The sequence below is a fragment of the Elephas maximus genome, chromosome 3 (genome assembly GCF_024166365.1).
Source record: "Elephas maximus indicus isolate mEleMax1 chromosome 3, mEleMax1 primary haplotype, whole genome shotgun sequence".
Taxonomy (NCBI): domain Eukaryota; kingdom Metazoa; phylum Chordata; class Mammalia; order Proboscidea; family Elephantidae; genus Elephas; species Elephas maximus.
Window position 1 is genome coordinate 191,599,802 of NC_064821.1, and position 21,262 is coordinate 191,621,063.

Here is a 21,262-nt window from a genome sequence, read left to right on the forward strand (position 1 = left end):
GGCAGTTCTGAGAGCGATGGGGAAAACCAGAGAGGGAAGAGGGCACAGAAAACATCACAACGTGCCCACGTGTGCCGTACTCTAAGACAAGACTTACTTCACTTAATCCTCTCAGAGTCTCTGAAGGGATGCTGTTCCTGTCATGCATCCACCCCCGCCCCGTTTTACAGATGAGGAAGTGGGCTCAGAGATGTAAATTTGCCAGTCAGGGATACACAATAAGTGGCAGAACATTTACCTGGACCAGGACTCAGGAGGCTGCTCAGAGAAGAGATGGGAATGTGCAACTGAGGCCCTAGGATAGACAGCCACAGGGCTGGGCCAGGAGGGCCCGGTGGGGAGGCTGCCAGATCCTCTCATGGTGTTCTCGGGGATGGGGCACCAAGGACTGCTGGTCTGGGAGGGAGGAGGCTGAGCTGAGAGAGACAGTGGGGCGTGAGCTGATTCTGAAGGCCTATGAGCAAGGCGGCGGAGACAGAAAGGAGGCTGGGGACTCTGGGGTGAAGACTGAGGATGGGGGTTGTGCAGCAGAGACTGCGGGGGCAGGGATCAGCCTAAGCTAAGCAGGAGCAAAGCCAGACACAGGAAGCTGAGGGAAAAAATGAGGGGAAAGAGGTTCAGGGAAAGCCTGAGTCAGGGGCTAGATCAGCTGGAGAGTCCAGGGTAGATGCCTGAGTGCTTTGTGCCCTTGTGATCTGCCCTAATCTGACCCCTCACCCTTCTCACAGACATCAGCATATCTCACAGGGACCCCTCTCCTCTTTCCAGAAGCTATTCTTTTTGAGGGGAGGCTGGAGTTTAGGACAGGGGACCTCTAGAATTAAAGAGTTTGAAAGTCAGCCCCTTTGGCAAAAGAGCAGGGCCCCGGTTCCTCCCTCCCATTCAGGTGGTCAGCCTTGGGGGTTAGAGGGAAGGAAGACGGAGGGTTTGGGCCTCTTTCTTCCTAGGATTGGGGTGGGTGGAGGCTGGACCTTGGGTGGCTGGTTCCCCCCACCTCTCACTGGCTGGCTGCCTCCTGGCCCCTGATTGGCCTCAATCCATTGTCCCAATAAGAATAGAGAGAACAGCTTTGGAAAGTGACACTGTGAATGGTGAGGGGCGGCAGGGCCTTAACCGAACTAAAGGAATGAGCTCCCCAAATCAGCCTGCCTCAGCACCTGGGACAGCGGCTCTGCTAGGAGGTGGGGGCTCTGTGCCCCTACCCAGGACCCACCACCAAATCAGACTCCAGGCCAGCTGGGTCTTGGCCCTGGATCCCCAGGGATGGGCTTGGAGGAGCAAAGACCCAACACCCTCTAGAACTTCACTCCCATTAGATCAAAGTTTGAGAAAAAGTAAGGGATGGGTCTGACAGGCTGGGAGAGGATTCCAGAGGCTGGGAAAGGGGCGGACCTGACTCCCCAAGTTTGCCCTGCTCTCACTAGCCCCTGCCCCTTCCCCTTTCCCCGCCCCAATTATCTAGGTGTCTGGATACTGGCCCTGGGAGGAGGGGACAGTGGGGTCGGGGGTGGGGAGGGGGCTCAGGCTGAAAGCTGAAAGAGACCCAGCTCCAGGGAAGACGGAGGGAAGGACACAGCTTTCAGCATCGATCCCAGACCTTGGCTCCCCTAGATCTCAGGCTCCCCAAAGCAAGGCCAGAGCCCCCACACTGTGCCCGAGTGTGTCGGGGGGGGAATGCCCACAGCCCAGGAACCCGCAGGCTGAAGGCAGAATATCAGGGCTGCTTGGGAGGTAGCCTGGGATTGAGGGGGGCTGGGCCTGGTAGGGACATGGGCCGGGGGCTGCTGCTGCTGCTGCTGCTCCAGGACTGGGGTAAGGGACTGGGGAGGCCAGAGGTAGGCCGGGCCAGTAGGGCCCATGGAGAAGCAAGACCAATGGAGAATGGGGGAACATGACACAAAAGGGGTGGACAGCAGAGAAAGTGGGGAGACAAAATGGGGAGGAGGGACAGATGGTGGCAGGGGCAGAGATGGGGACACCCTGCAGGAGAGAAGAGGGGACAGGATGAGTGGGAAGGATAGGCATGTGAGTGCAGGAGGGAGCTGTGTGGAGGGAGGCTCTGGGGCACAGACTCTGGGTACAGTCCTAGAAGGGCGAGTGCTTAGGAAGGGGCTGGACAGGCGAGGGTCCTGAAGAGGCAGGACCAAGGGATTTCCCCTCAGATGTCCGAGGGTACCCAAGCTGGCTGAGGCCTGGGCCTGCTGGCTCTGGGGTCTGCCTACCCCAGCCCCTCCACCTGCCCCTCTACTCGGGAGGGAGGCCCGCTGAGTTACAGTATTTATGGGTTTTTTTTTTTTTTTTTATGGTTGGGGGCCTAAGCAAGTGGGTTCACAGCTCTGCTTATGCATTTCTGGGTCTGTGATTCCTGTGTGTCTATGGTCCTGTGTGTGTGTATTTGTGACTTTGAGTCTGCAGGGCATCAATGTGTGACCTTTGTGCCCACCATCTGTGTCTAAAAGGTGGGGGAGTTGGTGAGGTTGTAACTCAAAGTGTGTGGCTGTGCAGTTGGGATTTCTAGGCTGTGTGTGTGTGAATAAGTGTGTGTGTGTGTGTGTGTGTGTGTGTGTGTGGAGGTAAGTGTGCTCCTTCCCTAGTCAGGGCTGGGGTCCTGGCTGAGGGAGGGGAAGGGGGAGCCAGGAGTCCTGGGAAGCTGACCCCGTGGGCAGACAGGCAGATGGGCTGGTGGAGGAGGGAGGGGAGCAGCCTCATTGTCCCCAGGGGAGCACAGTGCCCACCCTCGGCCCCTGACCTCTCCATTGTGCCTGCCCCATCCCTTCCCCATTGCCAGGGCCTGGCTGAAAGAGACCATCAATCATGGCAGCCCGCCAGGCTGGCCTTTCCCCACCAGCCAGACAGTGGCCAGCCCTGCTCCTCAGGCTGCCAGCCCTCTCTCCCTCCTCACCCCTTCCTTAATGCCCCAAGGCCCCCAAGAGTAAAGTCTCTACGCCTGCCCCTGGCCCACTGGAGGGGGGTCAGAGTTGACAGGGAGATGGTGTGCATAAGTGGGCCATGGAAGGCCGTCATGCCCAGGTCCTGCTGGCTGTCTCTACAGGCTGCACTGCAGGCTCCGAACTGGCCTTCTTGAGGGAGCCAGAGGATGCGGTGGCCATGCGGGACCACCCGCTGGTGCTGCCCTGCCAGGTGGAGGGCAAGCCGCCTCTGTCCATTTCCTGGCAGCGGGATGGACTGGTCCTGGCCAATGACAGTGGTGCCAACCTGATGCTGGACGGCTCCCTGCATCTGGCCACCCTGCCATCACTCCGGAGCCTCCCTTCCCATGCCCACGAGTACCACTGCGTGGCCCAGAACCGCTATGGGCGGCTGGTGAGGCAGCGGGCCCGGGTACAGTTGGCAAGTGGGTGCCTGAGGCTGCTCCCGGGGCAGGGGTGGGTGAGGGGGCACCTGTGGGGGTACAGAGTTGTCCAGAGTGGGCCTCGCAGAGCAGACTTACCCACTAGGCACAGTATGCATTGCCTGCGGCCCATGATAATTACAGGGGCTCACAAAAATGTTTTAATTTTAATTTCTTTAAAACCAGAAGAAAAAATGAATATAATGAATATATAATAATGAATCCAGCCTGGATTATATTTGTCTTTAAACCAACAACTGCAAGATATAATTTTACATATTTTTTTAATAAAGTGCTGTGGCCGCAAGAGTCACAGACAAGGCTCTGGGGTTGCACAGTGCAGTGGTTAGCAAGAGGAGGCAGAGGTGGGAGCCAGGGCTTTGGGGCATGGCTGCTGGGGGCCCAGCCCAGGCTGGGTCTATGGATGCTCAGGCGGCCCCCCATGCCCTCAGGTCTCTCTCACTTCCACCAACACCCAGAGTCTGTGGAGGTGGAGCAGGGTGGAGTTGCCCGCTTCCAGGGCCTGATCTGGGGGGTGCCTGATCCCTCCATCTCCTGGGAGCACAATGGCATGGCCCTGAGCACTGCCGACCACCGGTGAGCACCAGCTGTGAGCGCGGTCCGGGGGTGGGCTGAGGGTCCAGGCACAGGTCGCTGACCACTGATACCTGACATCTGCATCCTCAGGGTCATGCTGCTGCCTGGCGGCATCCCCCACATCACCAGCGTGAGCCAGGCTGATGTGGGCACCTACCGCTCCGTGGCACGCAATGTGGCCAGTACTCGCCACAGCCAGGGTGCCCAGCTGACCCTGAGTAGTAAGCAAGGACCAGGGGAAATCAGCGTGGGCACCAGGCAGAAAGGTGTGGGGGCCAGTGCTGCTCGGAGAGGGTGTGGCCAGTGGGGTTGTACGGGGTACAGACACTTCAGAGAGCGCCTGTGCGCACCTGTGCAGGGTAGAGGACAGCGGTGCACAGACTGAACAGACTCAGTCTGTCACTGGCTTCCCAGAGCTTACAATCTGGTAGAGAAGGAAGAGCTGTGGGAACCCAGTGAGGGGACCTCTAACCCAGCTGGTTGATGGTCAGGGGCCTCCCGGAGTAAGTTACAGCCAATGGGTGTTGAAAGGTCAGAAGAGAAAGACAGGCCAAGGTCAAGAAGACAGAGAGGGGGCATTCCAGGCAGAGGGCCATGGTGTGTGCCAGTGCAAAAGGGTGAGAACATGACAGTCTGCAAAGGAAGTTCCCTGTTGCTGGACCATAGAATGGGTAGAACTCAGGGTAACAAAGAGTTGATGTTGGAAAGGTAGGCCAAGCCCATCATGAAGAGGAGTTTGGACTTGATCCAGATGGCAGTGGGAGTCCATGATGGCTTCAGAGTGAGGGGCTCAGTCAGCCTGCATCTCAGATGAGAGTGGGTGCAATTCCGCGTATGTATGCATGTGTGTGCTTGCCTGTGCATGCGTGTGCAAGGGTGTGTATGTGTGTGTGTGTGCATGTGTTTGTGCATGTGTGTGCACGTACGTGTGTGTGCACTCATGTGTATGCTTCCTCCTTTGTATCTGAAACATCCAGGTTGACCCCAAACGCAGGCCGAGTTGGGTGTGCGAGTTTCATGTTTAAAGTGAGGGCCACAGCAGAACCTTCCAGGGGTTGGTGCCCAGCCAGGTGAGAGTCAGCTTAGACTGATTCCAACACCTGAAGCGGTGATGCCACAGATGTCCTTGAGGGGGAGTCATGCCTGCATCATCCACTAGGGGGCTCCAGGGTATAAAGAAGCAAGCGAACCATGGAAAACCACCCTGACACCTCAGCATAGACTTTCCAAACATCTCTGACCAAATTTTACCAAAGACTATCTCTCTATATAGATAGATATTTTAAATTAAAGACTTAAAGGGGAAGGAGGAGTTGTGTCTGTGATCTGGCACTAACTTAGAAGCTCAGAGCAGAGGAGGGTCAGGGGCTCCTCCCTCAGAGCGGTGGGAAGCCTGGGTGGGGTTCTTCTGCCTCCTACTTCCTGTTCCCATCAACCATCTGGGGCCGAAGCACAGGGCAGGATCCCAGGCCTCTGTAATGCCAATCACTGGCTGTCAGGGGCAGGCCTGGGATCCTCCATCTGGACCATGCTGAGGCAGGGGAATGAGTGGCTGGAGAGCTTCAGGGTACCTGTTGTGAGACAGTCCGCTACCTAGTAACGAAGGGCTTGGAGCTTAGGAGCTTACCTAAATTTTCAGGAAAGGAGCTAGGGTCCCTGTGGTCTCTTCCCCCCGGGGCAGGAGCCAGGGACCAAGGCCTTGAACCATTTACTCCAAAATCACTCACCATCACATATCCTGGGGCAGGCACCAGGGACACAGAATTCTCCAGACTTTCAGTGGGGGGAGAGGGTATGCTACCAAGATCCAGGTTTGAGTCCTAGCTCTGCTAATCTGCCTGACCTTGGACAAATTACTTAACCTCTCTGACACTTGGTTTTCTCATGTGCAAGCCTCACAGGACTATGGGAGGATCCAGGGAGACAATGTGTGAGAGACTCACAGTACAATGCCTGGCACAGGGAGGTGTGAGCCAGCAGTTGCTGAAGATATGGTCCAGACTCTACCACGATGAGTGGTGTGGCCCGGCAGAAAGAGCCTCCTTGGCTAAGGCTGGGACATTCCAACGAGTCCGCAGCCTGTACTGGAGCTTGTAAGAGGCAAACTAAAGAGTGCCTGGCCCACTAGAAGGACCCCGGTGGTCGTGGGCCCCAGACCTTCTGTGGGCCCAGGACTGGAACCATTCCCGGAGCCAGCTCTTCAGACAGGGATTGGACTGAACAGTGGGTTGGGGAGGGATGCTGGTGAGGAGTGAGCTTCTTGGATCAGGTGGACGCTTGAGACTATGTGGGCATCTCCTCCCTGGAGGGGAGACGAGAGGGTAGAGGGGGTTAGAAACTAGCGAAATGGACACGAAAAGAGAGAGTGAAGGGAGGGAGTGTGCTGTCTCACTGGGGGGAGAGCAATTGGGAGTATGTAGCAAGGTGTATATAGGCTTTTGTGTGGGAGACTGAGTTGATTTGTAGACTTTCACTTAAAGCACAATGAAAATTAAAAAAAAAAAAAAGAGTGCCTGGCCCAAAGTAAACCCTCAGTAGATAGTTGCTGTATGAATGAACAAATGAAAGAAATATTATCCTAGATCTTTAGGAATACTTAAAAGTATATAAAATATTAAACCAGTCCTTGAGAAACTTTCATTTTAGTGACAAAATTTTCTGAGTTCTTAATAAAAGACATTAAAGAAAGGGTTAAACCAGAAGGAAAATAATGAGAATGCTGACACATTGTGAAAAATATAACCAGTAACACTGAACAATATGTATGTTGTTGTTATTAAGTGCCACCGAGTCAGTTTTGACTCACAGCGGCCCAATGTACAACAGAACAAAACACTGCCTGGTGCTGTCCCATCCTTACAATCATTGCTATGTTTGAGCCCATTGTTGCAGCCACTGTCAATCCATCTTGTTGAGGATCTTCCTCTTTTTTGCTGACCTTCTACCTTACCAAGCATGATGTCCTTCTCCAAGGACTGGTCCCTCCTCATAGCATGTCCAAAGTACGAGAGACGAAGACTCACTATCCTCGCTTCTGAAGAGCACTCTGGCTGTACTTCTTCCAAGACAGACTTGTTTGTTCTTCTGGCAGTCCGTGGTATATTCAGTATTCTTCAACTCCACAATTCAAATGCATCAATTCTTCTTCAGTCTTCCTTATTCATTACCCGGCTTTCACATACACATGAGGTGATTGAAAATACCATGGCTTGAGTCAGGCACATCTTAATTCTCAAAGTGACATCTTTGATTTTAACACTTGAAAGAGGTCTTTTGTGGCAAATTTGCCCAATGCAATACATCATTTGATTTCTTGACTGCTGCTTCATGGGTGTTGGTAGTGGATTCAAGTAAAATGAAATCCTTGACAACTTCAGTATTTTCTCCGTTTATCATGACGTTGCTTGTTGGCCCAGTTGTGAGGATATTTGTTTTATGTTGAAGTATAATCCATACTGAAGGCTGTAGTCTTTGATCTTCATCAGTGCTTCAAGTCCTCTTCGCTTTCAGTAACCAAGGTTGTATCATCTGGATATCACAGGTTGTTAATTAGTCTTCCTCTAATACCGATCCCACATTCTTCTTCATATAGTCCCGCTTCTCAGATTATTTGCTCAGCATACAGACTGAATAAGTATGGTGAAAGGATACAACCCTGATGCATACCTTCTCTGATTTTAAACCGCTCAGTATCCTCTTGTTCTGTTGGAATGACTGCCTCTTGGTCTATGTACAGGCTCTGCATGAGCACAATTAAGTGTCCCGGAATTCCCCTTCTTCACAATGTTATCCATAGTTTGTTATGATTCACACAGTCGAATGCCTTTGCCTAGTCAATAAAACACAGGTAAACATCTTTCTGATATTCTCTGCTTTCAGTCAGGATCCATCTGACATCAGCAATGATATCCCTTGCTCCAGGTCCTCTTCTGAATCTGGCTTGAATTTCTGGTAGTTCCCTGTCAATGTACTGCTGCAACAGTTTTTTAATTATCTTCAGCAAAATTTTGTGTGTGATATTAATGATGTTGTTGGATAATTTCCAAATTCTGTTGGATTACCTTTCTTTGGAGTGGGCACAAATATGGATCTTTTCTAGTCGGTTGGCCAGGTAGCTGTCTTCTAAATGTCTTGGCATAAACAAGTGAGCGCTTCCAGCGCTGCATCTGTTTGTTGAAACATCTTAATTAGTATTCTGTCAATTCCCGGAGCCCTGTTTTTGCTAATGCCTTCAGTGCAGCTTGGGCTTCTTCCTTCAGTACCATGGGTTCCTGATCATATGCTACCTCCTGAAATGGTTGAACATCAACCAATTCTTTTGAGTACAATGACTCCGTATTCCTTTCATCTTCTTTTGATGCTTCCTGCGTCGTTCAATATTTTGCCCATAGAATCTTTCAATATTGCAACTCGAGGCTTGAATTTTTTCTTCAGTTCACTGAGCTTGAGAAATGCTGAGTGTGTTTTCCCTTTTAGTTTTCCAACTCCAGGTCTTTTCACATTTCATTATAATACTTTGTCTTTTTGAGCCACCCTTTGAAATCTTCTGTTCAGCTCTTTTACGTGATCATTTTTTCCCTTTGCTTTAGCTACTCTATGTTCAAGGGCAAGTTTCAAAGTCTCTTCTGACATACACTTCCATCTTTTCTTTCTTTCCTGCCTTTTTACTGACTCTTTGTTTTCTTCATTATGATGTCTTGATGTCATCCCACAACTCATCTGGTCTTCGGTCATTATTAGTGTTCAATGCATCAAATCTATTCTTGAGATCGTCTCTAAATTCAAGTAGGATATACTCAAGGTCATATTCTGGCTCTTGTGAACAACAGGTATAGAAATTGTTAAATGGGAACCTAATTTCCTGTGTAAACTTTCACCAAAAACACAGTATTAAATATACATATACATGAATATATGAACACATATAACCCATTGCTGTCAAGTCGATTTTCCAACTCATAGCGACCCTATAGGACAGAATAGAGCTGCCCCAGAGAGTTTCCAAGGAGCATCTGGGGGATTCAAACTGCTGTCCTTTTGGTTAGGAGCTGTAGCTCTTATTCACTAGGCAACCAGGGTTTCCACATACATATGTACGTACATACACACACACACATAGTACAGGAGGAGCCCTGGTGACGTAGTGGTTAAGAGCTCAGCTGCTAACAAAAAGGTCAGCAGCTTGAATCCACTAGGGGCTCCTTGGAAGCCCTATGGGACAGCTCTGCTTTGTCCTTTAGGGTCGCTATGAGTCAGAATTGACTGCACAGCAACATTTTTTTTTTTAATACAGGAGGTTAAAAAAAAAACAAACAGGAGTGACAGGATAAAGGAAAACAAGGGTCTGCTTTTCCCTATATTCTTCACAACTGTACTCCAAGTGTGAGAATAGCGCCTGACACACAGTAGCCCCCCAGTGATGATTTATTGAATAAACTAATGAAATGGTGCTGGTGGTGGTAGAGAAAGGTACAAAATCGAGATGCAGTTTAGACCCAAAATAGTAGTGTATTTCAAAAAAGTTTACATCTTCCTGAGCAGTGGAGCCATGCTGAGTTCTTAAGGTGTCTGGTATGCTTCTGAGGGAAGGGTCTCTTGCCACCTTTGTGGGTGACTTAGGGAAGGGATGGAGGCCCTTGCTCCTCCTGCTTCCAGGGTGAGGCATCCCAGGAAGGTGGGGCCAATTAACGTTCTGAGCAGGCCATCCACCAGTTCACTTGGAGCTCACACTCTGTCCTCTCCCTTCCACCCTATCAGTTTAACCTGAGCCCTTCTTAGCTGCCAAAACGCTTAGCCCTAATATTTACCGCCAGGGGACCTTGGGCAAACCATTTTCTCTATCTGTAAAACGGGGATAATACAGCAGTTGCTGAGCGAAGCCCTGAGGTCTGGACACCCTGTGGGTTAGAGGGGGATGCTGAGGACAGAAGTGCCCGTGAGGTGGGGTGTTCTCTTTTCCTGATCCATCAACCTGCCCGTTTCCACTGCCAGTGGGACCCCAGAGACTGCTGCAGGAGCCGGAGATTCTGTCTGGGCCTCAGAACTTGACCCTCACAGTGCACCAGACGGCGGTGCTGGAGTGCATCGCCACTGGCTACCCGCGGCCGCTCCTCTCGTGGAGCCACCTGGGTGCGCCCACCCCGTCTCGCTCTTTCCCAGCCCTGACACCTCGCGCTTCCCGCAGACGGCTGCTCCTTCGGCGTGGAGGGCATCCAAGTCCTGGGCACCGGGAATCTCATGATCTCCGATGTGTCTGTCGAGCACTCGGGCGTCTACGTCTGCGCCGCCAACCGGCCAGGGACCAGAGTCAGGCGCACAGCGTCCTGCTGGTGCAGGGTAAGCAACGAGGGCTGGGGGCGCCGGTGCGGGGGCGGGGGGAGGAAACCAGGGCTCACTGGAGCCGCCCTGGGCGGGGGGAGGGTCCTTGGAGGTTCTCCCGGACAGGGCGCACCCCTTTCCTCTCCCGGGAGTGAAGTCCGCTTCCAGCTTTCCCTGGTAGCGCAGCCCGGAACTGCTGCCCCGGCCGGGGCGGATTAACCAGTAAGCACAGGCTTACTTGTGTTTATTTACTAAACTGTAATGCACAATTTCACATAGGCTTCGCTACATCTTTGATGTCTTGAAAGACATGTGAAATTGTGCACTATAGTAAACACAAATAAGCCCGGGCATACATTGTGTATTGGGTAACCCTCTCCTGCGCCGCCCGCAGGGAGGATTCCTGGGGCGCTTATCCAGCTGATGGGAACCAGGACCGGTAGAGGGTTGGGGTGGGGGGAGGAAGGAGGGCAAGAGTCCCAGCCTCAAGGTACCTTCCACCACGCCATTGTCCGCCCATCTCCCCACCCTCCCCCGCGAGTTTGTCCAGTGGCCACAGTTCTTGTCCAAGCCTCCGGGAAGCAGCGCCATTTTCACGTGCGTGGCCCAGGGTGTCCCCAAGCCCCGTGTGGTCTGGTTGAATGGGAAGGTGTTGAGTCCTGTAGATAAAGTATGACTGACTTACAACAACAGGTACCCATGTCTGCTCCCCTCAATCAACGGTAGGTACTCCCCCCCACCCCAGGCATCCACCCCTCATCTACAGGACACTACCTAAGGCTGCTCTCTAAAATCCACCACTCATGCACAGACTCCCAGCAAGTCCCCCCTCCCCCCACCACAGGAGGGTCTGCTGGGCCTGCTCCCCTATAGGTAGTGCCCAGACTCAGGTGGTCTGTCCTTCTGCCCCTGGGCAGGTCTGTGGGTCTCTGAGATAGGCAGCTTTCTCTCCTAAGGCCACCTGCTGGGGTGTGGGGGCTCACCAGGAAGGGGCCTCTAGCAGCTGTGTTTGTCTTTCCCCAGCACACTGATGGTGGCCGGGGTCTCAGCCGAGGACGAGGCAATCTACCAATGCGTGGTGAACAGTGCTGGCTCCAACCAGGCCAGTGCCCACCTGGCTTTGACAGGGGCCCCAGAGCCTCTCCTTAACCCCCGAGGCCTGCAGGCTACAGCCCTCTCCACCTCCGCCATTCGACTATCCTGGGAGCCATCCCCCTCCAGTGGGGACATCATCGGCTATGTGCTGCACCTCCTGCCTGTGTGTGGCAGGTGTGAGCAGTGAACAGAACTTCGAGCTCAGACCCTCGGTCAGGCCTCTGCCCCAGACTGGTGGTGTCCTAGGGGGAGTCCCTTGCACTCTCTGGGCCCCTGTCTCCTTAGTGGTCTTCGAGCCCCTCTGGACGCTTATCAGGCCTCTGGATGTGTGGCTCTGAGCTGGATGTCTCTGCATATGGTTCTCTGGGGCTTCCTTACTGCTCTTTGGTTTTCAATATTCACAGCCTCTTTCTCATCCTAGTTTCAACTTCTGCAGCCCCCTTCCCTGCTCTCCTTGGAAGCCTGGCCCAGCCAGGCACCGGGAGGGCCTTCATCTCTGGGGCTAGTGAGGGAGAAGGATGCTGAGATGCCAAGCTCTCTGTTCCCCAGAGCCAGCTGGCCCGGAGCTCCAGGAGGCTGTGACCAAAGACACCTCTGAGCGTGTCTTCTCCAGCCTGGAGCCTGCCACGTCTGCTCCATTCACTTGCGGGCGTACTCTGCAGAGGGTGCCAGACAGGACTCTGCCCCCATCCACAATTCCACTATGGGCAGCAGTGAGTGGCAGCCTCTCCAGCCTTGTAGAGCCCCCAGCCGGAGGCAGACAGGGGCTGCTGACCAGCTCATCCCTTTTCCTCTGCAGCCTCTGCTGCCCTGGGCTTCTCCACCAAGGTGCTCAATGCTACCACCGTGCAGGCCTCCTGGGAGCTGCCACCCCAGCTAGAGCCCATCCAAGGCTTCAAGCTCTTTTGCCACAAGCTGCCGGCAGGCCATTTGGAGAGGCCCCTGCTCCTGGCCGGCACTGTCAGCTCCTTCCTCTACACAGACCTGGGTGAGGCCCCAAACCTTCCTATGTGACCCTCGGACCTCTTCCTAGAGTGGGCTCCCCCAGAAGGCCTGCCTGTTCCATTCGTGCTCCTCTGCTCCCTGCAGAGCCAGCTGCCCTCTGTGAGATCAAGCTCCAGGCATTCAATGGCAATGGGGATGGGAATAGCAGTGCCCGCCTTGTGTCTCTGCGTGATGTGCCCCTGACCACCCATGGTGAGTGGGGTCCTGTAGGAGGGTAGTAAGCCTGGGGTCAGAGCCTGTCCCTCCCATAGGACCCATATGGACGGAAGGGCTTCGCCTCCACCTCTGGTCCTCTGACAGTTGGCCCTGTGTCCACAGAGTCCAAGGCTGGTTGCTCTTGCAGCCAGGATGGGAGCAGCTCACTGCCTGGGGTTGTGGTGGGTATCCACGTGGGCCTAGCTGCCCTCATCGTTTGCCTCCTCTGCCTTTTCCTGGGCTGCAAACACAGGTAAGGGCCAGGGTAGCTAGTGTGGAAACTGCTAGGGAGACTGTTGGCATCACTGCGGCAAGGAACGGAAGAGAGCAGGAAAGAACCCTTATCCATCATTAACCCCAATTCTTTATTTCCTGTTTTATAAGTACGACAGATCTGGAGGAGAGCCGGTTCTTCTCAGTGGTGTCTAGGGGCAGGGGGACGCTTGGTGGGCTGCATTAAGAGGGCAGAGGACAGGGGCTCCCAAGGCAGAGGATGGAGGTAGCAGGTGTGGGCCAAGCCAGCTCCCCTGCTGCCCAGCAGCACAAGGAAGGAACCCACTCTCTCCACCCTTGGGAAGAACAGGCTGAGGAGCTAGCACAGAGGGAGACCCAGATAAGCCGCAGTGCTGACCCTTCCTATTTGGGACAGCCTACTCTGCAGACAGGGGTCCTGGGAGTGCTGGGCAGCGCCTCAGACTGCCTTGGACAGAGCTGAGTGGAGGGAAGCCAGGGGAGAAAACTGAACTCATCACCCAGGTGAAGGGGATTCAAGTGAGGAGGGATTGGTGGGAAAAGCTGGTGGGTTTGAGGCCTTGGGACAGAGGCCTGACCACTTTCTTGTCCTCAGGTGACCATGGAACAGCTGCCCTTAGCCTAAGGCCCTCCAAGTTGGCTCCCTTCCAGACACCACTAACTCCAGACCCACCAAAGAATCTACCTCACCTGTCCCCATCACCCCAGAGTCAGGAAAGAACCAAAGGTCCCTTAGCCCTTCTCTGGGGTGGTGGAGGCCTGGCCATAGGGGGAGAGAAGAGGGTGTGGTTTCTGTGTTCCTCCCATCTCAAGAAATGGGGGAATATGTATCCTTCCCTCCAGCACACCAAATAACCTCAAGTGAAATGAAGCTCAGCTGGGAGTTACCCCCAACCCAGTTACTTCTGCCTTATAACTCCATCCAATATATTTGCCTCTTCTTGATCCAAATATGAACTTACCCAAAGATGTACATACAGCTTTAAGGGTTCCCTCCCAAAGGGTGACTGCAGGGCAAGGGGCTCTGTCATCACCTCCATCCCACGACCAGAAGCACTCTAGCATGAAATCTCAATTCCTCTGTCTCCTCATGGCCAAGCTGAATCTGACCCAGGCTCAGGCAACTTAACATTGCTTATGGTCTGAGCGGGCAGGTAGGCAAAGGGGGTGCTGAGTTTCTTGCCCCCTTGTCCCAACCCTTTAAGAGTTCCAAACATCTGAGCTCACATGAGCTTCTCTGAGCAACCAAATACCCATCTCCCCCTTTCCCAGATCCAAAGCACTGCCCCTCTTGAGGGTGCACTCCCACCTCATTTGATATATATTTTTGAAAGCAGATTACTAGTTTGAGTTGGGGTTTTGGTGGCCTCAGACTCCTCGCAGGATGAACACAGAGGCTGTGGAGCACCCCACCCATCCACCCCCCCCCCCAGTTCTAGGTGTCCAAAGAAAGCCTCTTTCCTACTCCTCCCTCTGCCAGCCTATGGCACAAAGGGCCCCACAGTCCCTCCTCACCCAGCTCTGTAATATCTAAAGCTGAAGCCCCAGACTCTCCTTCCAGGGCTGTTAGAATTGTACCAGAAAGTGGGGACAGTCTTGGCAGAGGACAGACCCTGGGCTTAGGGGACCCCAAACCTTCCCTCTGTGCTCTTGTAGAATGACCCTAGTACCAATGACAAGACTCCAGCAAGGCTGGGTCCTGCCCCTCCACAAATGCTCCCTCTGCATGAGGGGCTGAAGCAGCTTTAAGAAATGTGGCAAGGGACCAAGCAGGCTAAGAACAGCCCCCAACTTTAAGTCCTTAAGGAAATGACACCTCTCCTCTGGGTGGGTCTGGTCTAAGTGCTTTCTTGGAAATAAAAACTGAAATGGAAAAAACAGGATCTGGTTAATGCTTTGGGTTGAAAAGAGAACTTGAGGGCGTGGGGTAATGAAGTGGTAAGACCAGGGCAGTTCTGGGTATTCCGGGGGGCGCATTCAGATTGTTGAGGAACTATATTCTGCAGTTTGCTAAGAAAAGAACAAGACTTTAAGTCATGAAGTAACTGAAGTGGGGTCAGTGGCTTCTAGAACACTGGCTCCACCCAGAGGTGGAGTGGGACAAGTAGTAGGTGAGGGATTTAAATAATAATCCCAGCTGAAGATAAAGGGTTCAAACCGGGTCTTAGCGGCCGGGCCACAGGAACTTTAAAGCCATAGCTCATCTCTTGATTACTCCAAAAATCCTCCCAGTAGATTGGCACCCCCCCCCCACCATGACTAAAGCACATCACAGGAAAGTTTAGAAACCATTCCTTTCTTTATTAAACATAGCTTGCAAGTGATAAATATTACAAAGTTTTTTTTTCTTTTAATCCTTTCTCCAAAAATTAGCTTATTATTTGAATCTGTCACTGCTGAAATGCTCAGCAGCATCGGAAACAGATGGGAGTGTATTTGCCTTTTGAAAACCAGTTTCTATTGGTCTTAGTTTTTTCATTTTATTTCCCAAACACAATGCAGAAAATTAGAATGAGTTTAAAAAAAAGGGGGGGGAGGAAGGAAACTTAAAGAGAGTTGTGCAAAAGGGTCTTGTTCCCCTCCCGCCCACCCCACTCAGGGAAGGCCATCCCACCTCCCTGCTCCCCAGCCCCCCAACCTCTCTCCCCCTTCACCAGGGCCCCAGCCATCATCCTGTATCCTCTCCAGGCTTTGCGAGCTAAGAACCTAAGGACAGTGGGGGTACTCAGCCCAGGCTGTGGGGAAACTGGGCCCCTGAAGGAGGCAAACTGTGAAACAGCTGCCTTTTAGGGGGTTCAGATGAGAGCAGCTCTGCAGCCTGTAGCTCGGAAGGGAGTAAGTAGACCACCAACTCCGGGCATTCATGGGTCAACCATTCTTAAGGGCTCTGTGGTGGGTTCTGAGGTGGGCCTTAGGGCCTAGTCCCAACCCAAGGATGACTAGAGGCACAAGGCATAGATGCCACTGATCTAACTGTGATGTCCCAGACATCAATCACTCTGCTGCCTTTCTCAAACCAAGGAATAACAGTAAGGGGCTGGCAGCTCTCCAAGGCCTCATCAACACACGTAACTACCTCAACACTAGTCACTGTGATTTCCTTCCTGGTTTTTCAGCCCAACACTTCCCTCAACTTTCTTTTTTTTTTTATAGGGGAAGGAAGCATAGAATTTTGAACCTGGTGGCCAGATCTTATCACTCCCCTCACCTCACAGACAAGGAAACAGACCCAGAAAATGAACTCTGCCAAAGGTTACACAAGTTAGTGAGAAAGCTTGGGGCAAGACCCCAGGTTTGCAGGCTGTGCCCCACCCCACCTTCCTTTGTGGTGGTGGTTCTCTTCACTCCCCACAAGACCTGGGCCAGGAGCCCAGCTTTCACAGTAGCCTAGCATCACCTCAGTGCACACAATCTAAAACTGTGTGCAGATGGATGTGACTCTCACCAGGTGAGACCTCCTTAGGATCAATTATTAAAATCCTTTCTAACATCCCCTGATAATCCACCCTCAAAGGCCCAACAGACTAGGTTCTTTCTTTTTTTTTTTTTTGGTGGGGGGGCAGGGGAAATCCCTTGCATAAGAAAGTTTGACACTGAATTTTGTTATACAGGTATATTGTATATATGCTGATGCAATCAGAGGAAAAAAAAAACAGTGCAAATACAATTACAATTCATAATAATACTTGGTTTCGATGCCCCCAGGAACTGCCCCATCCCTCGGCTACCTCCCAATCCCCAGCACTTCCCCACAGTATCACCCTAATGCTGGGGGGTAGGGAGGGTGGGCAGGTTAGGGTAGGGAGTGGGCTCTGCCAAGGCAGTGCTGGTGACCTGGAGGGACTCCTCCAGGGTGGGGAGGCAAGGCACAAATTAGGGGTGGGTGGTGGGGGAGGTGGCATCTCTAAGGAGGGATAGGGTTGGAGCTGCTGCCAGTCTCAGTGTGCTGGGCCAGGCCCACTCCCCTACCCACCCTCCACAGCCCTGCCTCCCTACCCCCGCCCCTTCCCCAGAAACCCTTTTGCACGGATCATACACAAACGGGCACATTACAAAATGACATAACACGGTTTCACAATATCCATGGCTAGGGCTTTTTTTTTTTTTTTTTCTCTTTTTCAGGTTTTTTTTTTTTTCTACACAATGTACAATTCCTTTTAAATGGATCAAGAAATAGCTTATATACACGAATGAATCCTTGTTATAACATCTCGGCAGCAAATATCATAAGCTAATGAAGGTCTTGTTGGAGGGGAAGGGAGCCTAGGACTGGGACAGGGTAGGGGTGTGGAGAGAAGGGTTATGCCTTCTGGAAGAACGGGCAGAAAAGGGAGTGGTGGGGGAGAAGGAACAAAAGTAAAATATCAAGAAGCATCTTTACAAAGCAGTTCTACAGCTAATTCCTTTTAAAGGGGAAAGGAAAGGTAACCAAAGCAGGAAAACATTTATCTCTGTGTCTTAAAAAAAAAAAAAAAAAAGTCTACCATACATACACATCCAAAACTGTGGAAAAAATACTTATTCCAGGGGTGGAGGGAGTCTGGATGCTGTGGTCAAATGACAAAATAAACTGACAAATAAGGACCTCTGTCCCCCCAGCTTTACCCAAGCCTTACCACTAATCCACCCATTTCAGGCTTCTAGGGAGTAAGACACTGCCCACAAACTTCTGCTTTGGGTTCCTCTGGGGATATAAAGGAGGCCAGGCAGAACTGGTGGGATCCTCACTCTGTTATTATCCTGAGCTTCAGAGCTCTAGGGGTAAAGGATGACTCTGGGAACAGAGGGCCTTTCCTCCTATCCTTACGGCATGGGGGTTAGTGTCTACAGGGCCCAAGGCTTGAGGATGGGCAGAAAAAATAGACTTGGAGGGACACAAGGCAATCAGTAATGAAAAAGTAGAGACATATGGAAGACAGAGGGTTGGGGGAGCAGGAGGGAAGGGAGGAAGTGGAAGGCTAATACTTTTTACCATGATTAGGGAGACCTCACCCCCATCACTAATCCCTGGGAAGGGTATGAAAATGGAGAGAAGAGAAGGGAAAGAAATCAAACCTCAGCAACGCAGCGAAGGGTCACAGAGCTCTACTAGTCATTAAGCAGCTTCTACATAACTGACCCGGAGGGGATAAAGAGAGGAAAGACTCCACCCTCTTCCCCCAGCACCTCAGCAGACCTCTGACCAAAGACTTTCCTTCGCCATCATGCCCTATCTCTAAATCTTACTGTCAAACCCCATTCAAAGGTGGCCTGGCTTCCAGGGAAGGGACTCAGCTCAGGGCACGGACAGCCCCCAGCTAGACGGTATTGCACATTCTTTGTTCCTTACTTTTAATCTCAACCGACAAACTTGGGCGCCTCGTATCTCTGAGCACCTCTGAGCTGGGGGAGAGAGAGACATTAACAGAAATGGCACTTCATCATGGGTGGGGGGATGGCTAGACAGACATGCCACAAGGCAAGATGACTTGCAGGGAAAACATTAAAAAAATTAGCTTCCAATTTTGTGGAAGAGTGAAAAACAAAACCAAACGATTTATCCAGTGCTTTCAAAGCACAGAGGGCAAAGAAAAGATGTAAGAATATATCTTTATATATATATATATATAATTTTAAAATAATCCCAGACCCAGTTCCATTAACCCCCTCCCTCCCCCACCACTTACAGTCAGGGGTACCACATTCCCCAGAAAAATACTCGAAAACGACCCCATCACTACCTGTTACTAGCGTCTAGCTTCCAGATCATTTCACCACTGGGGGAGCCCAGACACAGGCTGCATCTCTGCTCCTTTATTAAGTGCTCAATGAATTTGGGGGAAGGGAAGAAAGACAAAAAAGCCAGGAAGGCCCGTAGGGCCAGTATAATCACCCACAGTGGTACTGGGGTGTTGGTTGTAGAGGCCAGTGGAGGGAACTGAGCCTGATTCCAGCTCTTTCTCCCACTCCACCTCCAAACTTTAAGGGGAAAGATGTGCAGCTTGTGTGTGTGTTAATTTTAAAAGTGCCTTACTTTAAAAGAATTATTTAACTTTTAAAAACAAAAGTGGAGGAACATCCCCAGGTGGCTTTCAAGGGCAAAATATTACACTCCTCCTCACACCTCTCTGCTGAGAGACTCCCTTCAGCGCGCACTTGGGCAGCTTTTAGAGCTGGAGAGCCCGGCGTGTGTACACCATGAGGAGAGCTGAAACCCTGACCTTTAAGGGGCTTCCTTTACCTCAGAAACAGCCTGGCCCCCTCCCCTTTTCCCCATAATGGGGACAAATGGGTTGCTAATCTCCCCAACCCCGCAAACAGCAACATTGCACAATTCAATTCATTCTCTACATTAGTAGCACTTAAGAAAAAAAATAAAAACAATAAAGCAAAATTAATAGAATTCTGGTAAAAAAAAAAAACAAAAAACTCCAATAACTACTTTTATAGCAGAGGTCCAAAGTTGGTTTTGTTATGAGTTGTTTGGCTTTGAGCAGTTGGGTCTTGCAGTTTGTGAAGCAGAGTCCAGGGAGGACTCCAACCCAACTAGATAGCCTCACCCTCATCTCCCGGCACTCAGAGGGTAGGGGATAGACAAATGTGAGAATCCCAACTGCTAGGAGAGAAACCTCAACTTCCTTCCTCCAAGTTGATTTCCCCCCTTTTGTTATTTCCCAACTGCTAGGAGAGAAACCCCAACTTCCTTCCTCCAAGATGATTTTCCCCGTTGTTACTTCACTCACTCAATGCCCATTCCAACTTCTAGGACACCCAGCAAACTGCCTGGGAACAGCATGGCTATAGCTATCCTCTATACAGAAGGGGGCTGTGGTTAGAGGGGACAGACTAAGATTTAAAAAAGGGGGATGGGAGGGAATTTTACAAAGAAAGTAAGATGAAATGAATTTGGGCTAGTTGGCCTGGAATAGACTTATGTGTCCCCACTGGGGTCAGGAGACCAATCTTATTCCCCCAGCATCAATACGGCCAGGACCCGCACTCAGTCCTCCCTGGCTCAACATTATGTTCATCATCACACCCATCCTTCCTCTCCTCCACAGATAAATTCCAGGGTGTTGGGTGTTACAGCTTCGCCCTCCAGGCGCCTTCCCCTCATTCTTAGAGCCCAACTTCAACACTGTCTCCCAAATTCTCCAGTACAGAAACAGCCACAGCTGGGATGCTGTTCCTCCTCATTTGATGCCCCCAGCTCCCCTTCGCCTTGGGTTAAGTGCATTCCAAACCTCTGCCCCTAACAGTCCCAGTCATGTCCTACTCGGCAGCTGGGGACCCAACTACAACACTCCTATCATTTAACTGAGTGTCATTTGTGTTGTAAAAAAAAGAAAAAAAAAATTGGGGAAAAATAAGAGGTTTAACCGTTCACTGAACAAAGGGAGGACACACGTCATCATTAAAAATAATAATTATAGCATAAAAACAAACTTTAGAAACACACGTCAGAGGGCATAGATTCTCCCCAGGACTTCACTCTGACCTCTATCAGAGATGAAGACCCACCTCACTGTTAAAGGAAACTGAAGAGAGAAGACAGAGCGGCAGGAGAACAGATCGCAGCAGTACGAAATAGGGGAAGGTGCGGGGCAGGGCACGTGTGTTTTCTTGTTGATTTCTATTTTTTGTCTTCTGTTTTTCTGTTTTGTTTTCCGTGTATGGTAGGCACCAGTACAGGCACTGCATGCGACGAAGTTGGGGGCAATAGGAGAGGAAAAGGGTCAAGGGTTCAAGGATGGGGCAGGACAAATGGAACAGGCGTTATTTCTGTCCACTGATGGACTGCGATATAGACCGGGGTGGGATCATGTCTAAAAGGTATTCCCGCTGTCGGTCTGCCAAACTGGGGGCTTTGTGTCCTCCGATGCCAGTGTTCAAGTATGCAATGTTGACACCTAGATCCAGGAGACAAAAGTGGAGGGCAGGTATTAAAAGAGGAAATGGCACTCCCTTTTGCACTCCCCTGGGGCTGCAGAGCTAGAGAAAGAAGGAAACATTAGAAGTTGTCTGCACTTGTCCAGATTCAGCTAGCTTTATTTCAGCAGCAACTTTCCCCTCTGGCTCCCAAGCTTTAGGGAAAGAGATTTTCCTGAAATTTTAATTCTACCAAAAATAACGAACAAAAATAATAATGATATAGGAGAGACAGGCAAAACAGTGGTGAGAGGAAAAGAATCAAGACAAAGAGAAGGCATCGTTGAATCTGCTTTGATTTGGGGGCTGCTGACTGTGGAGAAGCATCCTGGATCATTTAAACAGGATTAGGACAGTTGACCCTGCTGTCCTGGCCTAAAGAGATCAATAACCACAAGTTCACTGAGGGCACTTCAGCCTTTAAATTTCTGATGGCAAGGACTGTGTCATGTTCACTACCAAAACCCTCATGCTTAGCACTATGCCTGACATGTAATAAGAATTTACCAAACATATGCTGAATAATGGAAGCGTGAAGGG

The 21,262-nt window shown here is 51.3% G+C and overlaps 2 protein-coding genes across 4 annotated transcripts in view; one reads left to right on the forward strand and one right to left on the reverse strand.

The window, feature by feature from the left end:
• Positions 1-1,769: 1,769 nt before the first annotated feature.
• Positions 1,770-12,819, forward strand: LOC126071487 (immunoglobulin superfamily DCC subclass member 3-like). The gene is given in 12 exon segments (XM_049875678.1): positions 1,770-1,812; positions 3,053-3,355; positions 3,805-3,949; positions 4,040-4,215; positions 9,941-10,078; positions 10,134-10,285; positions 10,734-10,960; positions 11,291-11,536; positions 11,912-11,940; positions 12,162-12,350; positions 12,452-12,559; positions 12,686-12,819. Coding segments are annotated over 12 exon segments (1,890 nt in total).
• Positions 12,820-15,451: 2,632 nt separating this feature from the next.
• GATAD2B (GATA zinc finger domain containing 2B) overlaps positions 15,452-21,262 on the reverse strand; it is a 123,816-nt gene continuing 118,005 nt past the window's right edge. For all 3 annotated transcript variants that reach the window (XM_049880566.1, XM_049880565.1, XM_049880567.1), the window contains one exon: positions 15,452-20,703. In XM_049880566.1, the coding sequence (XP_049736523.1) occupies positions 20,570-20,703 (134 nt within the window). In that variant the 3' untranslated portion in view covers positions 15,452-20,569. The remainder of the gene's footprint in view (positions 20,704-21,262) is intronic.